This window comes from Mizuhopecten yessoensis, unplaced genomic scaffold (genome assembly GCF_002113885.1).
Source record: "Mizuhopecten yessoensis strain PY_sf001 unplaced genomic scaffold, ASM211388v2 scaffold10937, whole genome shotgun sequence".
In the NCBI taxonomy this organism is placed as follows: Eukaryota; Metazoa; Mollusca; class Bivalvia; order Pectinida; family Pectinidae; genus Mizuhopecten; species Mizuhopecten yessoensis.
In genome coordinates, this window is record NW_018408796.1 from 146786 (window position 1) to 166226 (window position 19441).

Here is a 19441-nt window from a genome sequence, read left to right on the forward strand (position 1 = left end):
CTGTCTATAATGTCTGGGGGGTACTATCTGTCTATAATGTCTGGGGGGTACTAACTGTCTATAATGTCTGGGGGGTACTATCTGTCTATAATGTCTGGGGGGTACTATCTGTCTATAATGTCTGGGGGGTACTAAATGTCTATAATGTCTGGGGGTACTAACTTTGAAATTGTGACAAGTATAAGTGAATAAGAAGAAAGCTTCTCGGAATGGTTGTTATGAAGATTATTCATGTATCTCAAATATCATCCTATTATTAATTTTGTAAATGGACCCAATAAATGTTCTGTGACAATGATGATACAGATGTACTTACGCTGTAGACTTTCTACTGCTGACCACACTCTTGTCCTGTTCCAACATGAGCCTGAACTTCCTTTCTGTGCTGTTCGGCCCCTTCTGACTGGCTCTGGTTCTCTCCCTAAACAGAGTTAGTTTTGTCTCCTTCGCCAGATTCCTTTGGTTGACAATACGAATAGCAGGATTTCTAACTGAAGGGTCTGAGTTGGCAAAGCTGTCAGCCATTCGAGGGTACGTCTTACCCACCGTCTAAGAGGAAAAACACAATACACACATAAACAGCATTTACTTAGGTTAATCCATCAATGTTGTTCTTCAAATTAATTTTTAAGATGTTATATAGTGATAACAGGTTGAGATATACTATATAACATATTGTACAGATCTACCTACAAAGACTGTTGTTATTATTCAAACTAATCTTTCCTATCAAAAGTCTATAATACATCCTAGTATATATATGCAACAGGAAAGAGAATAGTGTGCTTCCACCGGGGATCAACCCTCGATCTCCAGGTTCCTAGTCGGACGCTCTACCACTGAGCTAAAGGGAAATTCCCCCTAGCTCGAAGCAAGACGGCGACCTTAATCCTATGTACAATTGAACCCTGCCACATATATAATGAGTCCCTTTGATCACAACCAAGAAAGCTGTTGTGACCAAAGCAGCCATCTTTGATTTGGATTAAGCAAAAACAAAAAAGTCACCATTTGTACCATCATGATGAATTTCTTGAGAAACACCATATATATGGATGGTGTTGTTCATCTCCATTGGAAACTTTGTTCTGCCCTCTGTATAAGTTACACAATAAACACAAGGCTACCAGTGTCTGTCCTCATTACTGAGCACAAAACACAAAACAACGAACCATCAAATACTTTTCTGTTTTCTTTTAGGAGACTTTTACAATTAAAGTATGAAGTATTGGGTCAGATATATTAGCAGATAAGTATGTTAAAAAGTTGATGCAATTCGCTATCCAGACAGTAATTTTGTAGACAGATTTATCTTTTTCTATATTATGATGTCCAAATAATCCAGCCCTGTCCACTTTATATAAGCTGGAAATGAAAGTGGCTGAATATGTGTAGCCCAACAGCATGTACCTGTATACCACTGTCTACACAATTACAGATTGCTTATTCTAAAATTAATTATAATTAATAAAACAGACTCTAGAATATCTCCAATCATACACACTCATAGTCATCCTTACCGTTCTTGTGAGGGGAAGTAACTCTGGGGGAGGAATAGGTTTTGGGTAGTATACAAGACGTCCTGATTTTGATGTACCTAGTCGTCTATTGTCCAGTTTGGGTAAAACTGGGGTCTCTATGGAGTCAAGTGTGTGGGAGCGCAATAAGTCCTGTGACTCTACTGATGCCTGAAACAAAGTGGTTAGGTCATGCACATGCTTCACACATGCTTTGCGTGCAGTGTTACATTATAGTGTAAAGATAGGTACTATTGAAAAGAAGTTAATTATTAAATTTTTAATGCTTTAAAACTAGGGTTTTTTATCTTGTTTATATTGATGATTATATTCATTGATGATTCAACAAACCATTTTAATGTAAATTAAATACTGATGTTAAAATTTAAATTAAATTAACACTATGACGGAGCTCTTCTTTTTCTCATTACAGGTAAGAGGTCATGCTATTTTACATGCAGTGTTACTGTATATTGGAAATTTTCACCCCATCAAAATTGTGCCGTTTACTGTTAAAATCCATATTCTCCAAGTGTTAATTTTACCCTTCAAATGTAATGACTATGTACAGTATGCTGTGTAGTAATATTCACTGTCATGGAAATTTTGTGAAGGAGGCAAAAGTAAATATGCGGTAAAAATTTCCAAGCATACAGTATATTTAGTCTCGGGTGTATAAACATTTTTACAGATATATCTTCAATGTTAAAAGTATATAAAAAGGTATGTGCTGTTACAATACCTTTGGAGCCAGGGCTGTGGAGGCTGAGATAGAGGTGGTCTCTTTACTGGCCACTGTAACAGACACATACATTCAATAACCACACAGACTGGTACAACAAACATATATCAACAGTAATCACAGATACAAAACTCTACAGTCAAGTATCTTACACTTAACTCGCAAATTCCTCTATCAAGTATCTTACTTAACTCACAAATTCTACTATCAAGTATCTTACACTTAACTCACAAATTCTACTGTAAAGTATCTTACACTTAACTCACAAATTCTACTATCAAGTATCTTACACTTAACACAAATTCTACTATCAAGTATCTTACACTAAACACAAATTCTACTATCAAGGATCTTACACTAAACACGAATTCTAATATCAAGTATCTTACACTAAACACGAATTCTACTATCAAGTATCTTACACTTAACTCACAAATTCTACTATCAAGGATCTTACACTTAACACAAATTCCACTGTGAGGATTCTTGATGATTCTTCACTAAACACAAAAGACACTAATATTCTCAACCTAAACATGTAACACTCTTACCATCAGGACAAGCACAGAAAACCATGTCAATTATGCTGATGATGCCTACCAAGCTTCAAGCAATCAGATTAATACTGAGGGAATAGTTAACTAAATAAGATTTCTATGCTAAAGATTTCTATGCTATGAGTCAAAATAGGCTATTATTCAATGTATAAATACAATCATTATCTTGCAGTTAAAGTTTGACTGAGGGCACTATGTTTTCATTTTAAACAATAACTTACTTTGTAGAACACATTTCTGAACAAAGGTAATGTGTTGTGAAGATCATTGATTTCAAAATTGTTGATTCAAACTTACTACTGCTCTGTAGTAAACTGCGTTCCCGTCGGTCGGACGCCTTTCTGGTAGGACGTACAGACAACATGGCTGCCTTGTAAACCTTGTCATACATACGGTGGAGTTTTGTGGCTAGTTTGTCCAGATCCATTTTCTGTGATGAAAAAAAGATATATAATGAATTATTCTGAGCTATCGGTAAAGCTAGCCTAAAGTAAATATTGGTTAGGTTTTACTGGGTAAGCTGACCAATGCCAACTGATACCACTTATCCCAGGGAATTGAAATTTGATTGTATTGTCTTCGAAATGAAGAAAAGCCATTGTTTGAAATATGCACTAAAACTGGATGTTTTTTGGATACGTATCTACTTGAATAGATCATCCTGTTATCCAGTCCAGTACTGTTTCCCTACATAAACCATACTAAATTGTTCCCGATGTGTCAGTCAATGATAAGTAAGAAAAGGTCTCAGAACCTTAAAACATTATTTCATCCTTACCAAGTGATTTCTTAAATAAACTTTTTGCTGAAAACATGTCTATAAACACCTATAAATGAGTTTCTGCTGTCAGTGGATCAATGATGATTACAGCAACAAGCATTTAGTTATCTAAATTGTTCAATATAGAAGCAAATTCATTATGCTGATTCTGGTCAAAGAATGTTTGCAATAAAAATCTCCCTACCAAAAAATCTCCCTATCGGTGGGAGAGATATCTCCATACCAAAAAATCAATCTCCCTGTCAGTGGGAGAGATATCTCCCTACCAAAAATCAATCTCCCTGTCAGTGGGAGAGATATCTCCCTACAAAAAATCAATCTCCCTGTCAGTGGGAGAGATATCTCCCTACAAAAAATCAATCTCCCTGTCAGTGGGAGAGATATCTTCCTACCAAAAATTCAATCTCCCTGTCAGTGGGAGAGATATCTCCCTACCAAAAAATCAATCTCCCTATCAGTGAGAGAGATATCTCCCTACCAAAACATCAACCTCCCTATCAGTGAGAGAGATATCTCGCTACCAAAAAATCAATCTCCCTATCAGTGAGAGAGATATCTCCCTACCAAAACATCAATCCCCTATCATAAGGAGAGATATCTCCCTACGAAAAAATCAATCTCCTTATCAGTAGGAGAAATATCTCCCTACCAAAAAATCAATCTCCCTTTCAGTGGGAGAGATATCTTCCTACCAAAAAATCAATCTCCCTGTCAGTGGGAGAGATATCTTCCTACCAAAAAATCTATCTCCCTATCAGTGAGAGAGATATCTCCCTACCAAAAAATCAATCTCCCTTTCAGTGGGAGAGATATCTTCCTACCAAAAAATCAATCTCCCTATCAGTGAGAGAGATATCTTCCTACCAAAAAATCAATCTCCCTATTAGTGGGAGAGATATCTTCCTACCAAAAAATCAATCTCCCTATCAGTGAGAGAGATATCTCCCTACCAAAAAAATGAATCTCCCTATCAGTGGGAGAGATATCTTCCTACCAAAAAATCAATCTCCCTGTCAGTGAGAGAGATATCTCCCTACCAAAAAATCAATCTCCCTATCAGTGGGAGAAATATCTCCCTACCAAAAAATCAATCTCCCTATCAGTGAGAGAGATATCTTCCTACCAAAAAATCAATCTCCCTATGAGTGGGAGAGATATCTCCCTACCAAAAAATCAATCTCCCTATGAGTGGGAGAAATATCTCCCTACCAAAAATTCAATCTATTCGTTGAGGGGGAAAACATCACTTGTATGCTGATATATATAGAGAGAGAATGTGAATACTGCACCCTGTATCAGGTATCAGCGTCGCCTTAAAACTTACATGGATGTCCATGATGTCGGTACCTCCTGTGCTTGGCTCCCTCCATGGAAGTACCACATACCTTTTATCAGCTTCAAAATAATGTAAAAATGAAATCATCTTTATATCAATATACTTACTAATGCAAAACTGTGTATAGTTAATGAGAATCAGTTTCTGTTTAATATTTAAATCTCTGTCAAAAATAGCAACTGATTCAAAGATTATGACAATTGAAATCCTGAAGATTTTTTTACTTCAGTGAGATTATATACATGTTTTTTTTAAACTGCAAAAACAGAGGTATTGCTGTCATAGGGACGATTTTTATATAACATTTATAAGTAACATACGTCGAGGAAGAAAGGATCCTGGGACAGCTAGCCCCATCTGGTGGTATGACAGTGGATCTAACTGACACATGACATCTGCATACTCCCCGTACTCAAATCTATGGTGCTCAGACAGCCAGTATTCCATCACTAAGTCTCGCTCCTCTTCCGCAATCTCACGCAGGAATGCTAAACGACACACCAGATTTCTTAGATTATAAACATATTTCTTTTTAATTGAACACATGAAATTTAATTGATACTTCTAAAATGTTACTTGATAGTCTTTCACCTAAGTAGCATAGCTTACTTACAGCATAGCAAAATATCAATTGCATGATAAGTCTACAGTATGACAGTTGTACTACTGATTCCACTTAACCCCTCGCCCTCCCTATTGTTTGAGGTGTTAATAAATCATCAAGACATTTAAATAAGTGTCTACAATTAATCTAGAAACTGCTAGAAAAGCTTTGCAACAATATTTGCTGAACAGCTTACCTGGTAGTTAAAAAGCATTTTTTCAAACATGAGAATACAGATCTTTTACTAAGCAAAGGTTTTATACATCTAGGATCACCTGGGATATTATCATTACTAATTACATATATATATAGGTATAATTGTCTGCCCGACTACCAGTTATATTGTCAGTTTTCTGATTATTCCCTTTATATAACACCTTAACATATGCACATCGACAGGAAGCACTCACAAGTTAACTGACGGAGTATTATTAGCAGTGATTACAGTCCAGTTAGTTTCCTTCACTACCAGTTATGATTGTTGGGTCGATCAATCTACACTTCACAAATTTAAATCGGATCTAAAGTCTGTGTGGACACATTGACTTTCAAAAATTACAATTAGTTCCTTATTGGTTCACCACTTGATAATTATAGCTTTGTCACCCTTCTAATTTGTAACACTCTTTCTGATTGGAGATCTTGCCGGGGTCTATATATCTATAGACCCCACTCTGACGGGGTCTATAAAAGCATGTGCGAGGGGAGATAACTCAAAGTAGAATCTCTTTTCATAACAAAAAAGATGGCGTCTATCACACACACAAGCGTTCCAGGTGTGCCAATCATTCACAGGATGAAATAGCCTTCTTTGCGATAACTTAATTGACAGCAAAGTCAACGATATAGGCAATGAGGGGCCGCTAGGGTGCTAATTACAAAGATTAGGGTACTTCTGTTGTATCATAAATAAACAGCTGGGGTCTACATGATTGATATTTTATATTCAGGTTTTATTCTTTATCAACATAGTAATTGGTATGCAGAAAATTCCCCCTGATAACTTAAAAATGAACATTGTTTCTCTCTGGTTGAGGGTGAGAGTCTTCTTCATCCGCCACATAACGGTTGTAGATAACTAAGGTCTTAGTCCCACAACAAAACTTAGGTTTATCAAATCGATCAAGATGCTAATTGTCAATTTTTATAGGATGGTAGCCATGTTTCAGCGTCTACATTTTCAAATTATTAAATGATTTCTTCCACAATTCATTGGCAAAGCTGGTCACACATTTAAAACAATTATCAAATAAATATACATTAACATCAATCTTCTATATGATGTAAAGCTTGGCAATTTTGTAGCAAATTAAGAAATGTTTACTAAGCAACTAAATATACGATTTCATTACATACATGTATAGCATAAAACAATACTGCAATGATTAGCCACTGGTATGGGTTAGTACACAACTACATGGCTGGACTCAAGCCTACACAGCAATCCTACTACATGCATATTGTATAAACAAACCATTTCCTCAACCACAAAATCAATACTAGTATATTAATTAAAAAATTGTCAACACAATCCAACAAAATCCTTGATGACTAAAACCACATAACTTCACCATGCATACCATCCTGAAGCTACACAGTGATACTCTACCTGGCTGGTACTTCCTCAACATCTTCTTCCTATGACGCTCTGACGGCAGTGTAGCACAAGATCATACAATATTCCAGGGTAAACAATTTTAAATTTAGAATACTACTTCTAGACCACAGGTTGATTTCAATTTTATAATAAATATTGAAAATTTTCACCAGCCCCATTATAAAATCTACTAGTCCCGAGTACCAGGCTATTGGAATATTGTACACTCCTTTATTAAAGTTTAAACTACCTATCTATAAAGAGGAAAAGACAATTGTGTAATGGACACATGCCTTTAGAGGACAGCTCTAAATAAAACAAACCTTTATATAAAGGATACCTCTTTATAATGGACAAATTTGTAATTACAACACCTATGTATTAATGCCACCTTTATATCAAGTCTACCTTTCACAATATACTCTATTTACCGGTATATATAGGATATTCCAAACAAATCTAATAAATTCCTATTTAAGAAAGAATCTAGCAAGCTAAGTTAAAAATGTGTGATGAGTATCAAGTTTCATAATTTGCACATGAAATAGAAAGTAATTTCTGATTATTTTTCAACATGTGCTTATCTAAATTCTGTCATGTCAGTTCTATATCTATAGCCTCCATTATGACGTCAGAACATACAGGTAGTGTGTATCCTATGTTAGTAATAGACTGGGGTGTTGACATCTATTGCCATCTGTCTCAAAACCTGTATCCCTCTACAGATCAAACCTACGCTACAAATAAATGTTTGCTGTAAAATTGCTTTTAAATTAAACTTCTGGATATGACTAGGCAAACCACCGGTAACTAACTTTATAATTATCTATATTTGTATATAAATTGATTTTAACTTTTGATTCCCTTACTTGTATTTATACCGTTAATGATACAGATTTTATGAACTTTGCTCTTTTTGGAGGATTCGTCCAAATTTTCCTAGGAATTCTGGGGTAAATGGTAAATAATTTACAATATTATTCGAAAATTTTGCTGTTCTTTTTAAATATTTTAATGTATATTTTTTGTAATGCATAAATAGTTTTGGTCTGTCTCTTCTTTGTCTTATAAAAAGGAGCGGGCTGTTCTGAAAATTTGACATATACCATGTACAAACTACAAACTACAAGTGTATGGATATAAATGATATAAATACAGACAAACTGAATTTTAATAACCAAACTTGTCTTTACACTTTATTCTATGGTATTTATAAGCTTTGCCAAAAGAACACAACTTAACTAATAAAAGTCAAACTAAAGATGCCCTTTAACAACAGTTTCTACTGCTATGACTACTTTAACAATATAACTTAATCATTTCATTTATTTATATATGAATCATACTTTGTTTATTCAGATAAAGGAAAACATAGTAAAACAAACACTACAACATGCTGTGTTTAAATCTAAATGTTTTTTTTTTTCTAATTAAGTTTTGTTATTAAAAATCAAAATCTAATGCACTCCGTGCAATTCTTCTCCATGCTTCAAACCACACAATAAACTTCATACCAGACTGATCCATGCAATAAAACCCCACTTATTGTACCATGATTACGAGGTCGGAATATCATTACAGTGTATTACAAGATGCAAGGTGAAACTTACTTTTATAACCAAACTACATAATACACACATAGATAATTAAACTAAAAGTTTGAATTACGATCTACTAAAGAAAAATAAAAGTCAGAAGAAAATTTCTGTTTTGATTTGAAGATATAACCCTGAATACCAAGTAATCTATAACAAAACCCATTAAACACTGTAAGTAGATCTGATGCTAAATTCTACGATAAAACTTCACATTAATTGTGATTTGGTTGTCACTCACCTGCTCTGGTGTCCTCCCTGCGAGGTGACACAATAGTGACACGGGACTTGGTTGTGGTGGCCGATACCTCTGTGATAAATGTCTGCCCTCTCTTCTCCTCCATGTTCTCTAAGTCTGTCACCTTGTCCTCTGCTTCCCTCTCCTGTTCCACCTGCTCCTCAGTTTCTTCTGACTGTTTTGCCTCTTCCTTTTCTTCTAATACTTGTTCACCTTCCTCTTCATTATCCTCATCTTCTCTTTCATCATCCTCATCTTCTTCTTCTTCATCATCTTCTTCTTCTTCATCATCACTTCTCTCCTCTGATCCTGATGATGTTTCCTCTGATCCAGAGGACGTTTCTGAAGTCTCCTCCGTTTTCTCTTCATCCCTTTCTGTATCATCTTCTCCTGCTGCTACATCTTCCTTTTTCTATACAGAAATATTTGTAAACTTTACTCTAGATAGTTGTCTTAAGCGCCAGGCACTAAAGGTGTTTTTTTTCAGAAAGATAAAACCAAACAGACATGCTTACAAATAGAGGCCCTGTCCAGCTAGAGAAATAATAAAAACATTGATAATGGTTTTCCCAAAGGCACTATAGCCTTAGTATCGTTATAATCACTATGTACGATGAACAACTGGTAATAAGCAAACAATTAAACTCCAAGAACAGAAAATTAATATGCATGGCCAATATACACATGTATGTATGTAAAACCAATGAACCACAAATATACAGTCATTGAACAAAATATATAAAGTCAATGAACACATATGTATAATGAACAACATGTAGTCATAAACAACATATGTATAATGACAACGGACAACATATGTATAGCCAATGAACAACAGTCAATGAACACATATGTAGAGTCAATGAACAACATGTAGATAGTCAATGAAAAATTATACAGTCAATGAACAACGATATGTAGAGATAATGAGCCCTTCAGTTGAAGTATTCTTTTGACAACTGAAATCCCACAATTTCCCCTATTGGGCCCTTTCCATCAGCCATCATGGGGACCATAACTTTTTATAAAAAAAAAGCTTGATTATTTGTTTCCAAGGATTCATTACAAATTTCCTTGAAATCTTTTCATTTGTTTAGGAGGAGTTTGGTTTTAAAATGTTGATGAACAGACAATGGATGCTGTGCCATGGCATAAGCTCACCAGTCCTCTGGCCTAGGTTAGCTAGAAATGAAAACAAATCTATATCTTCTCACCTCTTCCTTGTCACCTACTGCCAAGGTAGGTTCTGACTGGTCTGCAGAGCGGGGTGTGAACTCCCGTTTATCTTTTTGAAACATGGTTGGTAGTTCACCAAGATGATCATTGGCCTCTGATCCTCCTTCACTCTGACTGGCCACACCCTGGTCTGGGGATCGGGCCTCACTTTCTGATTCCTCCTCTGTCTCTGCGCCCAGACCTTCCTGTTTGTAGATATCCCTGTTTTGAGTCATAGAGGAGGCTGAGGAGGGGGTGTCCATGAGTCCAGCACGTTGCTGCTGCATCTGTCTATAGTCCTCTGACTCACTGAAGGATGAGTAGCCATGACCTCTACTCTCATCCTCCGAGTCTGGGTGTCGAGACTGTATAGGCGGTAACATACGCCTTCCCATAAACACTTCATCACCATCACTCATATCATCATTATCGGACATACCAGACCTGAATGTTGTTCCACCCCTTTCCTCAGATCCTCTATTTCTGTTTGGTCTAGGAGGTTGACCCTGTTGGTACCAAATAACATTAATTTTCTATATCTTCATCAGAAGTAAAATGAAGTATGGCAGCAGAAATGTCGGTTCACCGATCCAATATTTCTACAGTAATAACATGCCTGGTATTCCACAGACGGTATGTATATTTCAATCATTCTGATGTTGAATTTGCAGGAAAACTTTGCAAATTATCTGCTATAGTTATATAAGGGAAAATGCAATGCCCAGACAACAATTCATAACCGAACCTCTTAACTTTAGACAGAAAACCAGTTCAGATGGACAACTATTGACCCAGTCCAGTTCCTGCTACTCTATTAAACCTAGTGGACTTTGGTATTAAATCTAGTGGACTTTGGTATTAAATCGAGTGGACTTTGGTATTAAATCTAGTGGACTTTGGTGTTAAATCTAGTGGACTTTGGTATTAAATGTGCTGGACTTTGGTATAAAATCTAGTGGACTTTGTTATTAAATCTGGTGGACTTTGTTATTAAATCTAGTGGACTTTGGTATTATATCTAGTGGACTTTGGTATTAAATCTAGTGGACTTGCGTATTAAATCTAGTGGACTTTGGTATTAAATCCAGTGGACTTTGGTATTAAATCTAGTGGACTTTGGTATTTAATCTAGTGGACTTTGGTATTTAATCTAGTGGACTTTGGTATTTAATCTAGTGGACTTTGGTATTAAATCTAGTGGACTTGCGTATTAAAGCTAGTGGACTTTGGTATTAAATCCAGTGGACTTTGGTATTAAATCTAGTGGACTTTGTTATTAAATCTAGTGGACTATGGTTTTAAATCTAGTGGACTTTGTTATCAAATCTAGTGGCCTTTGGTATTAAATCTAGTGGACTTTGGTATTAAATCGAGTGGACTTTGGTATTAAATCTAGTGGACTTTGGTGTTAAATCTAGTGGACTTTGGTATTAAATGTGCTGGACTTTGGTATAAAATCTAGTGGACTTTGTTATTAAATCTGGTGGACTTTGTTATTAAATCTAGTGAACTTTGGTATTAAACCTAGTGGACTTTGGTATTAAATTTAGTGGACTTTGGTATTAATGTTAGTTGACTTTGGTATTAAATCTAGTCGACTTTGGTATTTAATCTAGTGGACTTTGGTATTTAATCTAGTGGACTTTGGTATTTAATCTAGTGGACTTTGGTATTTAATCTAGTGGACTTTGGTATTTAATCTAGTGGACTTTGGTATTAAATCTAGTGGACTTTAGTATAAAATCTAGTGGACTTTGGTATTAAATCTGGTGGACTTTGGTATTAAATCTGGTGGACTTTGGTATAAAATCTAGTGGACTTTGGTATTAAATCTAGTGGACTTGCGTATTAAAGCTAGTGGACTTTGGTATTAAATCCAGTGGACTTTGGTATTAAATCTAGTGGACTTTGTTATTAAATCTGGTGGACTTTGTTATTAAATCTAGTGGACTTTGGTATTAAATCTAGTTGACTTTGGTATAAAATCTAGTGGACTTTGGTATTAAATCTGGTGGACTTTGGTATTAAATCTGGTGGACTTTGGTATTAAACCTAGTGGACTTTGGTATTAAATTTAGTGGACTTTGGTATTAATGTTAGTTGACTTTGGTATTAAATCTAGTGGACTTTGGTATTAAACCTACTGGACTTTGGTATTAATTCTAGCGCACTTTGGTATAAAATCAAGTGCACTTTGGTATAAAAGCTAGTGCACTTTGGTACAAAATCTAGTGGACTTTTGTATTAAATCTAGTGCACTTTAGTATTAATTCTAGTGCACTTTGGTATAAAAGCTAGTGCACTTTGGTGTAAAATCTAGTGCACTTTGTTATTAAATCAAGTGGACTTTGGTATTAAGTCTAGTGCACTTCGGTATAAAATCTAGTGCACTTTTGTATAAAATCTAGTGGACTTGGGTATTAAATCTAGTACACTTTGGTATTAATTCTAGCGCACTTTGGTATAAAAGCTAGTGCACTTTGGTATTAATTCTAGCGCACTTTGGTATAAAAGCTAGTGCACTTTGGTGTAAAATCTAGTGCACTTTAGTATTAATTCTAGTGCACTTCTGTATAAAATCTAGTGGACTTGGGTATTAAATCTAGTACACTTTGGTATTAATTCTAGTGCACTTCGGTATAAAATCTAGTGCACTTTAGTATTAATTCTAGTGCACTTTGGTGTAAAATCTAGTGCACTTTTGTATAAAATCTAGTGGACTTGGGTATTAAATCTAGTGGAATTTGGTATAAAATCTGGTGGACTTTGGTTTAAAATCTAGTGGACTTGGGTATTAAATCTAGTACACTTTGGTATTAATTCTAGCGCACTTTGGTATAAAAGCTAGTGCACTTTGGTATAAAAGCTAGTGCACTTTGGTGTAAAATCTAGTGCACTTTAGTATTAATTCTAGTGCACTTCGGTATAAAATCTAGTGGACTTTAGTATAAAATCTAGTGCACTTTAGTATTAATTCTAGTGCACTTTGGTGTAAAATCTAGTGCACTTTTGTATAAAATCTAGTGCACTTTTGTATAAAATCTAGTGGACTTTGGTATTAAATCTAGTGGACTTTAGTGATCCGAAATTTGCTAAAGAAACATGTTACTGTTTAAATTATTACAACTTGTACATTACACACAAACAAAACAGAACTTAGCCATATATAAAATGACTTAATTGTTACTCCATTAGATACGGAACCAAACATCTACTAGCACATAGTACCTCCAACACTGACCAATACTCTCTCTAGCATTTACCATTTACCAGAAAAATCCTTATGACTAATGCCTGTATATATCACAATGTATCACAATTATGATACAGCCTTGTAGTAGACAGTGTTGTGATCACAGGTATCTGGTATCCTCTATATGCTTCGAGCAATATTGAGAACACTTACTACCAGTACTTAGTATCTGTTTTGAAATTATAACTGTTTCCTTTCGTAAGAAAACCTATAGCAATCATTCCATTGTTTTTTGGGAAAACTTAAAGAACATTCTCACTTTAAACTAAAAGGTGATTTTGAAACTTCAGACATTCAGAGGACTGTTATTCTCTTGGTTGTACTTCCAAATATATATTCCCCGTCTCTTTTATGAGGTAATCTGCAGACACCAGATACTTGGCAGGCATCATTGTACAATTATCTATAAGGTATATCAAAAAACCTTACTTTGAAATTCAAATAGTAATCCAAGATTGCAATTAGTGTTTTTAACAAGTACTGAAATAGTTCCACTACTTTTTAAATCATCTCCCTTTACCTCAAAAATTAAGAACTTGCTTACATTGAAGATTCTTTTGAAGTGAAATTGTAAACCAGGATTTTTGTATAATATCACCAAACTGTTATTTTTGTGTAAAGCTAAATAAATGTGGTTCCCTAACCATAATACAATAGCTAAACTACTTAAACAATAGCCACGTGGTTATGGTTTTCCTAATAAACTACAAAACTGTTAATGCATTGATACATGTATAGGTTTATTCACCATCTACTTTAACAGTAAGTATACTCCAACACAATGGACTCATCAATGTATAACACTCTATGGCAAATAGACCTGTAAAGATACTCCAACACAATGGACTTATCAATGTATTACACTCTATGGGAAATAGACTTGTAAAGATACTCCAAAACAATGGACTTATTAATGTATTACACTCTATGGGAAATAGACCTGTAAAGCTACTCCAACACAATGGACTCATCAATGTATTACACTCTATGGGAAATAGACCTGTAAAGATACTCCAAAACAATGGACTTATTAATGTATTACACTCTATGGGAAATAGACATGTAAAGATACTCCAACACAATGGACTTATCAATGTATTACACTCTATGGGAAATAGACCTGTAAAGATACTCCTATACCATGAAGATACCAGTGCATTACAGTCTATGGGAAATGAAACAGTTGTAAGTCATCAACATATTACAGTCTATGGAAAATACATATGTCAAGATATTCCAATACAGTGTAATCATCAATTTATTACAGTCTATGGGAAATAGATATATAAAGTATTCCAACACAATGGATTCATCAATCTATAACAGCCTATGGGAAATATATCTGTAAAGATAATCCGACAAAATGAAGAAGTCTATGGGAAAATACCTGAAACCTTTATCCATATGTCACAGTACTCACTCTGATTCTGACTTTCCCACAGAGAGCTCCCATCCTATCCTCCAACCACATGACCCGCTTACGAGCCTCCATAATGTCCCCATTTTCATGTTCAAGGGCATTCTCAAGATCTTTTCTGGCATGATGTAGCTCAGAATCAATTTTATACAAAATCTGAAATACAATTTCACAAAAATTATCATTTAATACATATCAAATGGTGTCATAAATTACTGTAAACCATAAATTAGTACAGTATATGTATTCATGCTAAAATCAGAAGGATTTGTCTACCTATTGATACATGTTATTGAAAATATATTGCAGGAGTTTCAAAATAATAAGTAGGAACAAAAACTAAACCGTAACAAAAGGCCCAAGGACCTTAAATCACACACCTGGTTATTTCCAATGTCAAAAATCAGTCATTTTGGAAGGCAGCCCCCAAGAGGGTATGCCTCGTCACTTTTTATTACATTTAATCCCCATTGGCTAAGGATGTTAGTATGTATTACAATTAGTGAAAGGCTGTTGATCGATTATAATCGAAAATTGATTGGTTTGCTTTTTCCAATTTTACTAAGCTTCTCAACCCCAAAAAGTGTCAGCCCCTTTAAATTGTACATTTATAATGTTGATCCCCATGGCCTAATGATGCTAGGAATAAGATGTAAGTAGTGATGAATTCTACATAGAGGTTTGGGAGAAGATGTCATTTAAAGCAAGATCTAACGAATGACAAACAACAAAGCACCACCACCTAAGCTCAACCCAGTACAATAAAACCAAATGAAAGTATCCCTAGTCAGCTACCCTAATCGATTCAGAATTATTTGTACAGTTTAATGCAAAGCCTCAACTCCGTACATTTTTTATTTATTTTTTATCATTTTTGCTAAAATGTATAGTAATTTTTGACTTGTCGTTTTACAGTTACTTAATTCATGACTACTGATGATTTATATCATCAACACTTTATTAATATAGGTTTAATTATGCATGTTATGTAAATTATGTTAGAATGTTTCACCTACCAAAGTAATCATATTATACACTGTATCGATTAAACAGCAAGGTTTATTTTATTTAAGTGAAACAAAAAACTGTTTTGACCTAGCCTGGTATTTGCCATGTGCCTGCACACACCTGTAGCACTAGAATGGCTGAGTCTCCTTTATCTCGCGCTGCCTGGGCCTCAGCTCGTAACTGATCAATCTCCTCATCAGTCTTAGCATTCTCCAAATCTAGTAAAATTTGCTGCAACGTGTTGTGGGCATTTTTCACAGTCTCAGTCTTCAATGAAACATATAATAAGCATGATTTTCAACTATAAACATTTTTTTCCTTTTTAAATAAACAAGCCAAGTATTTGATTAAATGGTTTTTTATGTCATGTTAGTTTAATAATGATTGTAAACATAAATCTAACACACACCTGTTCAGCCAGAAGGATATCAGAGCGATGCTGAACGGAGTATTTTGGCTGCAATGTAGTTCCACTGCGGAACGTCTTAGGCCGGTCATAAATTCCGGATTCTGGCATTTTGTTCTCATCTGAAAAAAAGTTATGTTTTATTATAATTGTTTATAAGTATTATTAGTATTTAATAAGTGTTTATGCAAAGTGTAAGTTGGACTACACACTTTACTTTTTCACAAAAGTGCTTAAGTTATAAGCAAAGGGAATGCAAATGAGAATCAACTTGCATTGATTAATAGAATCTTCCCTACCTTGTGGGTGACAGAGAATTCTCCAACCTGAGCAGTGATTATCAGTCTAACCCGAGGCTCTACTGAGGGTTGGAGAGCCTCTGGCTAGACAACCAAATAATCAAAAATGGTAAAATGAGCGACACACCTGTGAAAGGCTTGGAGAAAAGTCCAAGAAACACCTAGCTTAAAGAAAACAATTATCAAACATGCAAGTGACTGGCATATTCAATATAGAAATATCAAGTACTTAGCTATTGTACATGATTTAAAAATTACTGACATCTCCGAATACTGGAATACACCAAAAATAAAAAATACTGATACATACTAAATATACATGATTGTCTATATACTCCCATACAACTAAGTAATAAGTTAGCTAATCTAAGACACTGTTGGGTTTTTTTAACTATCACCTCACTAAATCCAGCTAAAACATATTACACATTCAAGACAGCGTGCATACTGGCATGATTTATCTTACCCATATATGTCTTCAGTGTAAGATTGTACATACCCGGATTACCGGTATGCAATTATCAGCACATTTTAATCAAACGTACAGGTCTTCCATATTTTTTGACTAATTTTATTATATATATATATATTAACATATATAAATGCATAAGATAACAGGCTAGGCCTACATCAATAATATCCATATCAACTTTCCTGAACAACACCTCAGCTATAAAATATAATCTATTCATGACTTCTTCTAAACAGATACATTGAACCACTCCTATGGAAATATAGGATCTTACATCAGTTTCCATTTCATATGAGATTTTATGAAACGAGTCGAAGGACTTTTCAATCTAGCGAGCTTCTGGAGAGCTAAAATGAAAAATTTGTGACAAGTTTCTTAAATTTCATATGAAATGAAAACTAGTGAAAGATCCTTTTTATCACATAATCAAGATTTGTGGCATTTGTTTGTGTAAAACAACAATATTCATGCAACCTTGAAATGTAAAAAGCTGCCATTTTGACTCCAGTGCGCAAGTAGTTCAGACATCAAATAAATTTTTTCCCTTAATTTTGGAGAGTCAGACCAAATTAATATATGTCACAAAATGTGCCTTAAGAAGCTATAATAGGCTTACCATTGGCGTCTACAACTATGTCAACTATGTGAACTATGTGAATGTCAATAAGACAGATTCTTTAAAAGTCAAAATTGCACCTTGTCTATACTAAAAGACAGCATGCCTTCTGTTTGACGGCATATCGATGCATCTATGCAATCACACAGGAGCCACTTTCCCAACACACAAAATCTTCATCTTAATCTGTTAGACTTCATCCATCGACACCGACAATTACGGAAGTAGGGTCGTTGTGCTATTGTGCGTTAATTATGTACAGTGATTATTTTTTTTATTTTTTTTTTTATTTGCTATAGGATAAAAACAGGTTAAAAGCAGTGAGTGAGTGTTAGTTATGCTGTGTAGTTTTTGTATATGTTCCATTATGTTGTATGTGGTGCATGTCCTGAATTCTGCTAGTGTTTCTGATTGAATTATTGTTGTGGGTAGGAGGTTCCATTGTATTATGGTGTACGGAAAGAATGAGTGTCTGTACGTGTCTTTGGATGTGTAGATATGTCTGTAACTAAGGTCGTGTCCTTGACGTGTTCTGGCTTCTGCCGGGATGAGATTGTTAGTGTGTATTGCTACTTGTTGGTGTATTATTTTGTAGAGAAGAATAATGCGTGTTCTTGTTCTGCGTGTGTGTAGTGTTGGCCATTGCAAGTTATGTATCATGTCTGTGACTGAGCTTGTGTTATGGTATTTGTTTAGGACATATTGTGCTGCTCTTTGTTGTACTTTTTATAATTGGTTTATGTTATTTGTATAATGTGGGTTCCAAACTGAAGAGCAGTATTTGAGTTTTGGTCTTACAATGGACTTGTATGCATGTTCTTTTATGTGTGTTGAATTTATTTTTAGGTTGCGTTTCAGAAAGCCTAGTGTTTTAGTTGCGCTTGATGTGATGTTGTTAATGTGTTTGTCCCATTTTAAGTTGTTTTGAAGTGTGATGCCTAGATATTTGTTTGAAGTTACATATTCTAGTGTGTGGTCATGGAGTGTGTATTGGTGTTTAATTTGTATGCGTTTTGGTGATATAGTGAGTATGGTGCATTTGTCTGGATGGAATTTCATGAGCCAGTCCTCTCCCCATGATGTACTACTAAAGTCTGTTCGAACAACATGTAACATAGATGATATCTGAGATTGTAGTAGATTCTATCAGCTGACAGTAGTACATTTCATTAACCTGACCAGGATTTTGAATCCAGAAACTCATTATAGCTAGTTCTAGATGGGTGCATATATGTAGATTTATTCGAGTTATTAACACTGACCAACCTTCCCTGCAGATGGCTAGGGTTTGATCCCTGAAGTCATTTAGCAAAGTGTTTTTCTCCTAGTATTTCTGTATGGGCAAATGTCACCACCCAGGCACCCTAGGCCTGTTAGTTATTCAGAAGTCATTAAAGGATTTAATAAATTTGACCTCCCTGTGGTGACGGGGAGTTAGAACCTGCATGGGTTCTTGAAGTCTTCAAGGGCGAACCAAGGGGGAGGGGGACTAGTGTGGCAGATTTCAATTGTACATAGGATTGCACTAGTGCTAAAGGGAATTTCCCGTTATAGCGCAGTGGTAGAGCGTCCGACCGGCGCGTCTAATTACCCAATACTACCCAATACCACCCAATACTACCCAATACCACCCAATACTACCCCATACGACCCAATTATGAACCAAATACTTCTTTATTACTGTGAAATATCACCTTTGTAGACGTTATTTACTTCCATCTGCCATATTTTATCGGGAAATATGCGATTTGGTGCCGAAAACATCACCGAATTGCCGTGACTATGACC

At 35.1% G+C, this 19441-nt stretch overlaps 1 protein-coding gene across 4 annotated transcripts in view; it reads right to left on the reverse strand.

Annotated features, from left to right (window-relative positions):
* LOC110463845 overlaps positions 1–19441 on the reverse strand; it is a 42611-nt gene that overhangs the window by 21936 nt on the left and 1234 nt on the right. For 3 of the 4 annotated variants that reach the window (XM_021518737.1, XM_021518734.1, XM_021518735.1), the window contains exons 2-13: positions 16270–16388; positions 15981–16127; positions 14856–15008; positions 10182–10688; positions 8971–9379; positions 7147–7185; positions 5254–5421; positions 4922–4992; positions 3114–3246; positions 2260–2312; positions 1521–1688; positions 317–549 (exon numbers count right to left, since the gene is read on the reverse strand). In XM_021518737.1, the coding sequence (XP_021374412.1) occupies positions 317–549; positions 1521–1688; positions 2260–2312; positions 3114–3246; positions 4922–4992; positions 5254–5421; positions 7147–7185; positions 8971–9379; positions 10182–10688; positions 14856–15008; positions 15981–16127; positions 16270–16377 (2189 nt within the window). In that variant the 5' untranslated portion in view covers positions 16378–16388. The remainder of the gene's footprint in view (positions 1–316; positions 550–1520; positions 1689–2259; positions 2313–3113; positions 3247–4921; positions 4993–5253; positions 5422–7146; positions 7186–8970; positions 9380–10181; positions 10689–14855; positions 15009–15980; positions 16128–16269; positions 16389–19441) is intronic. The other variant, XM_021518736.1, reaches the window with a different exon arrangement.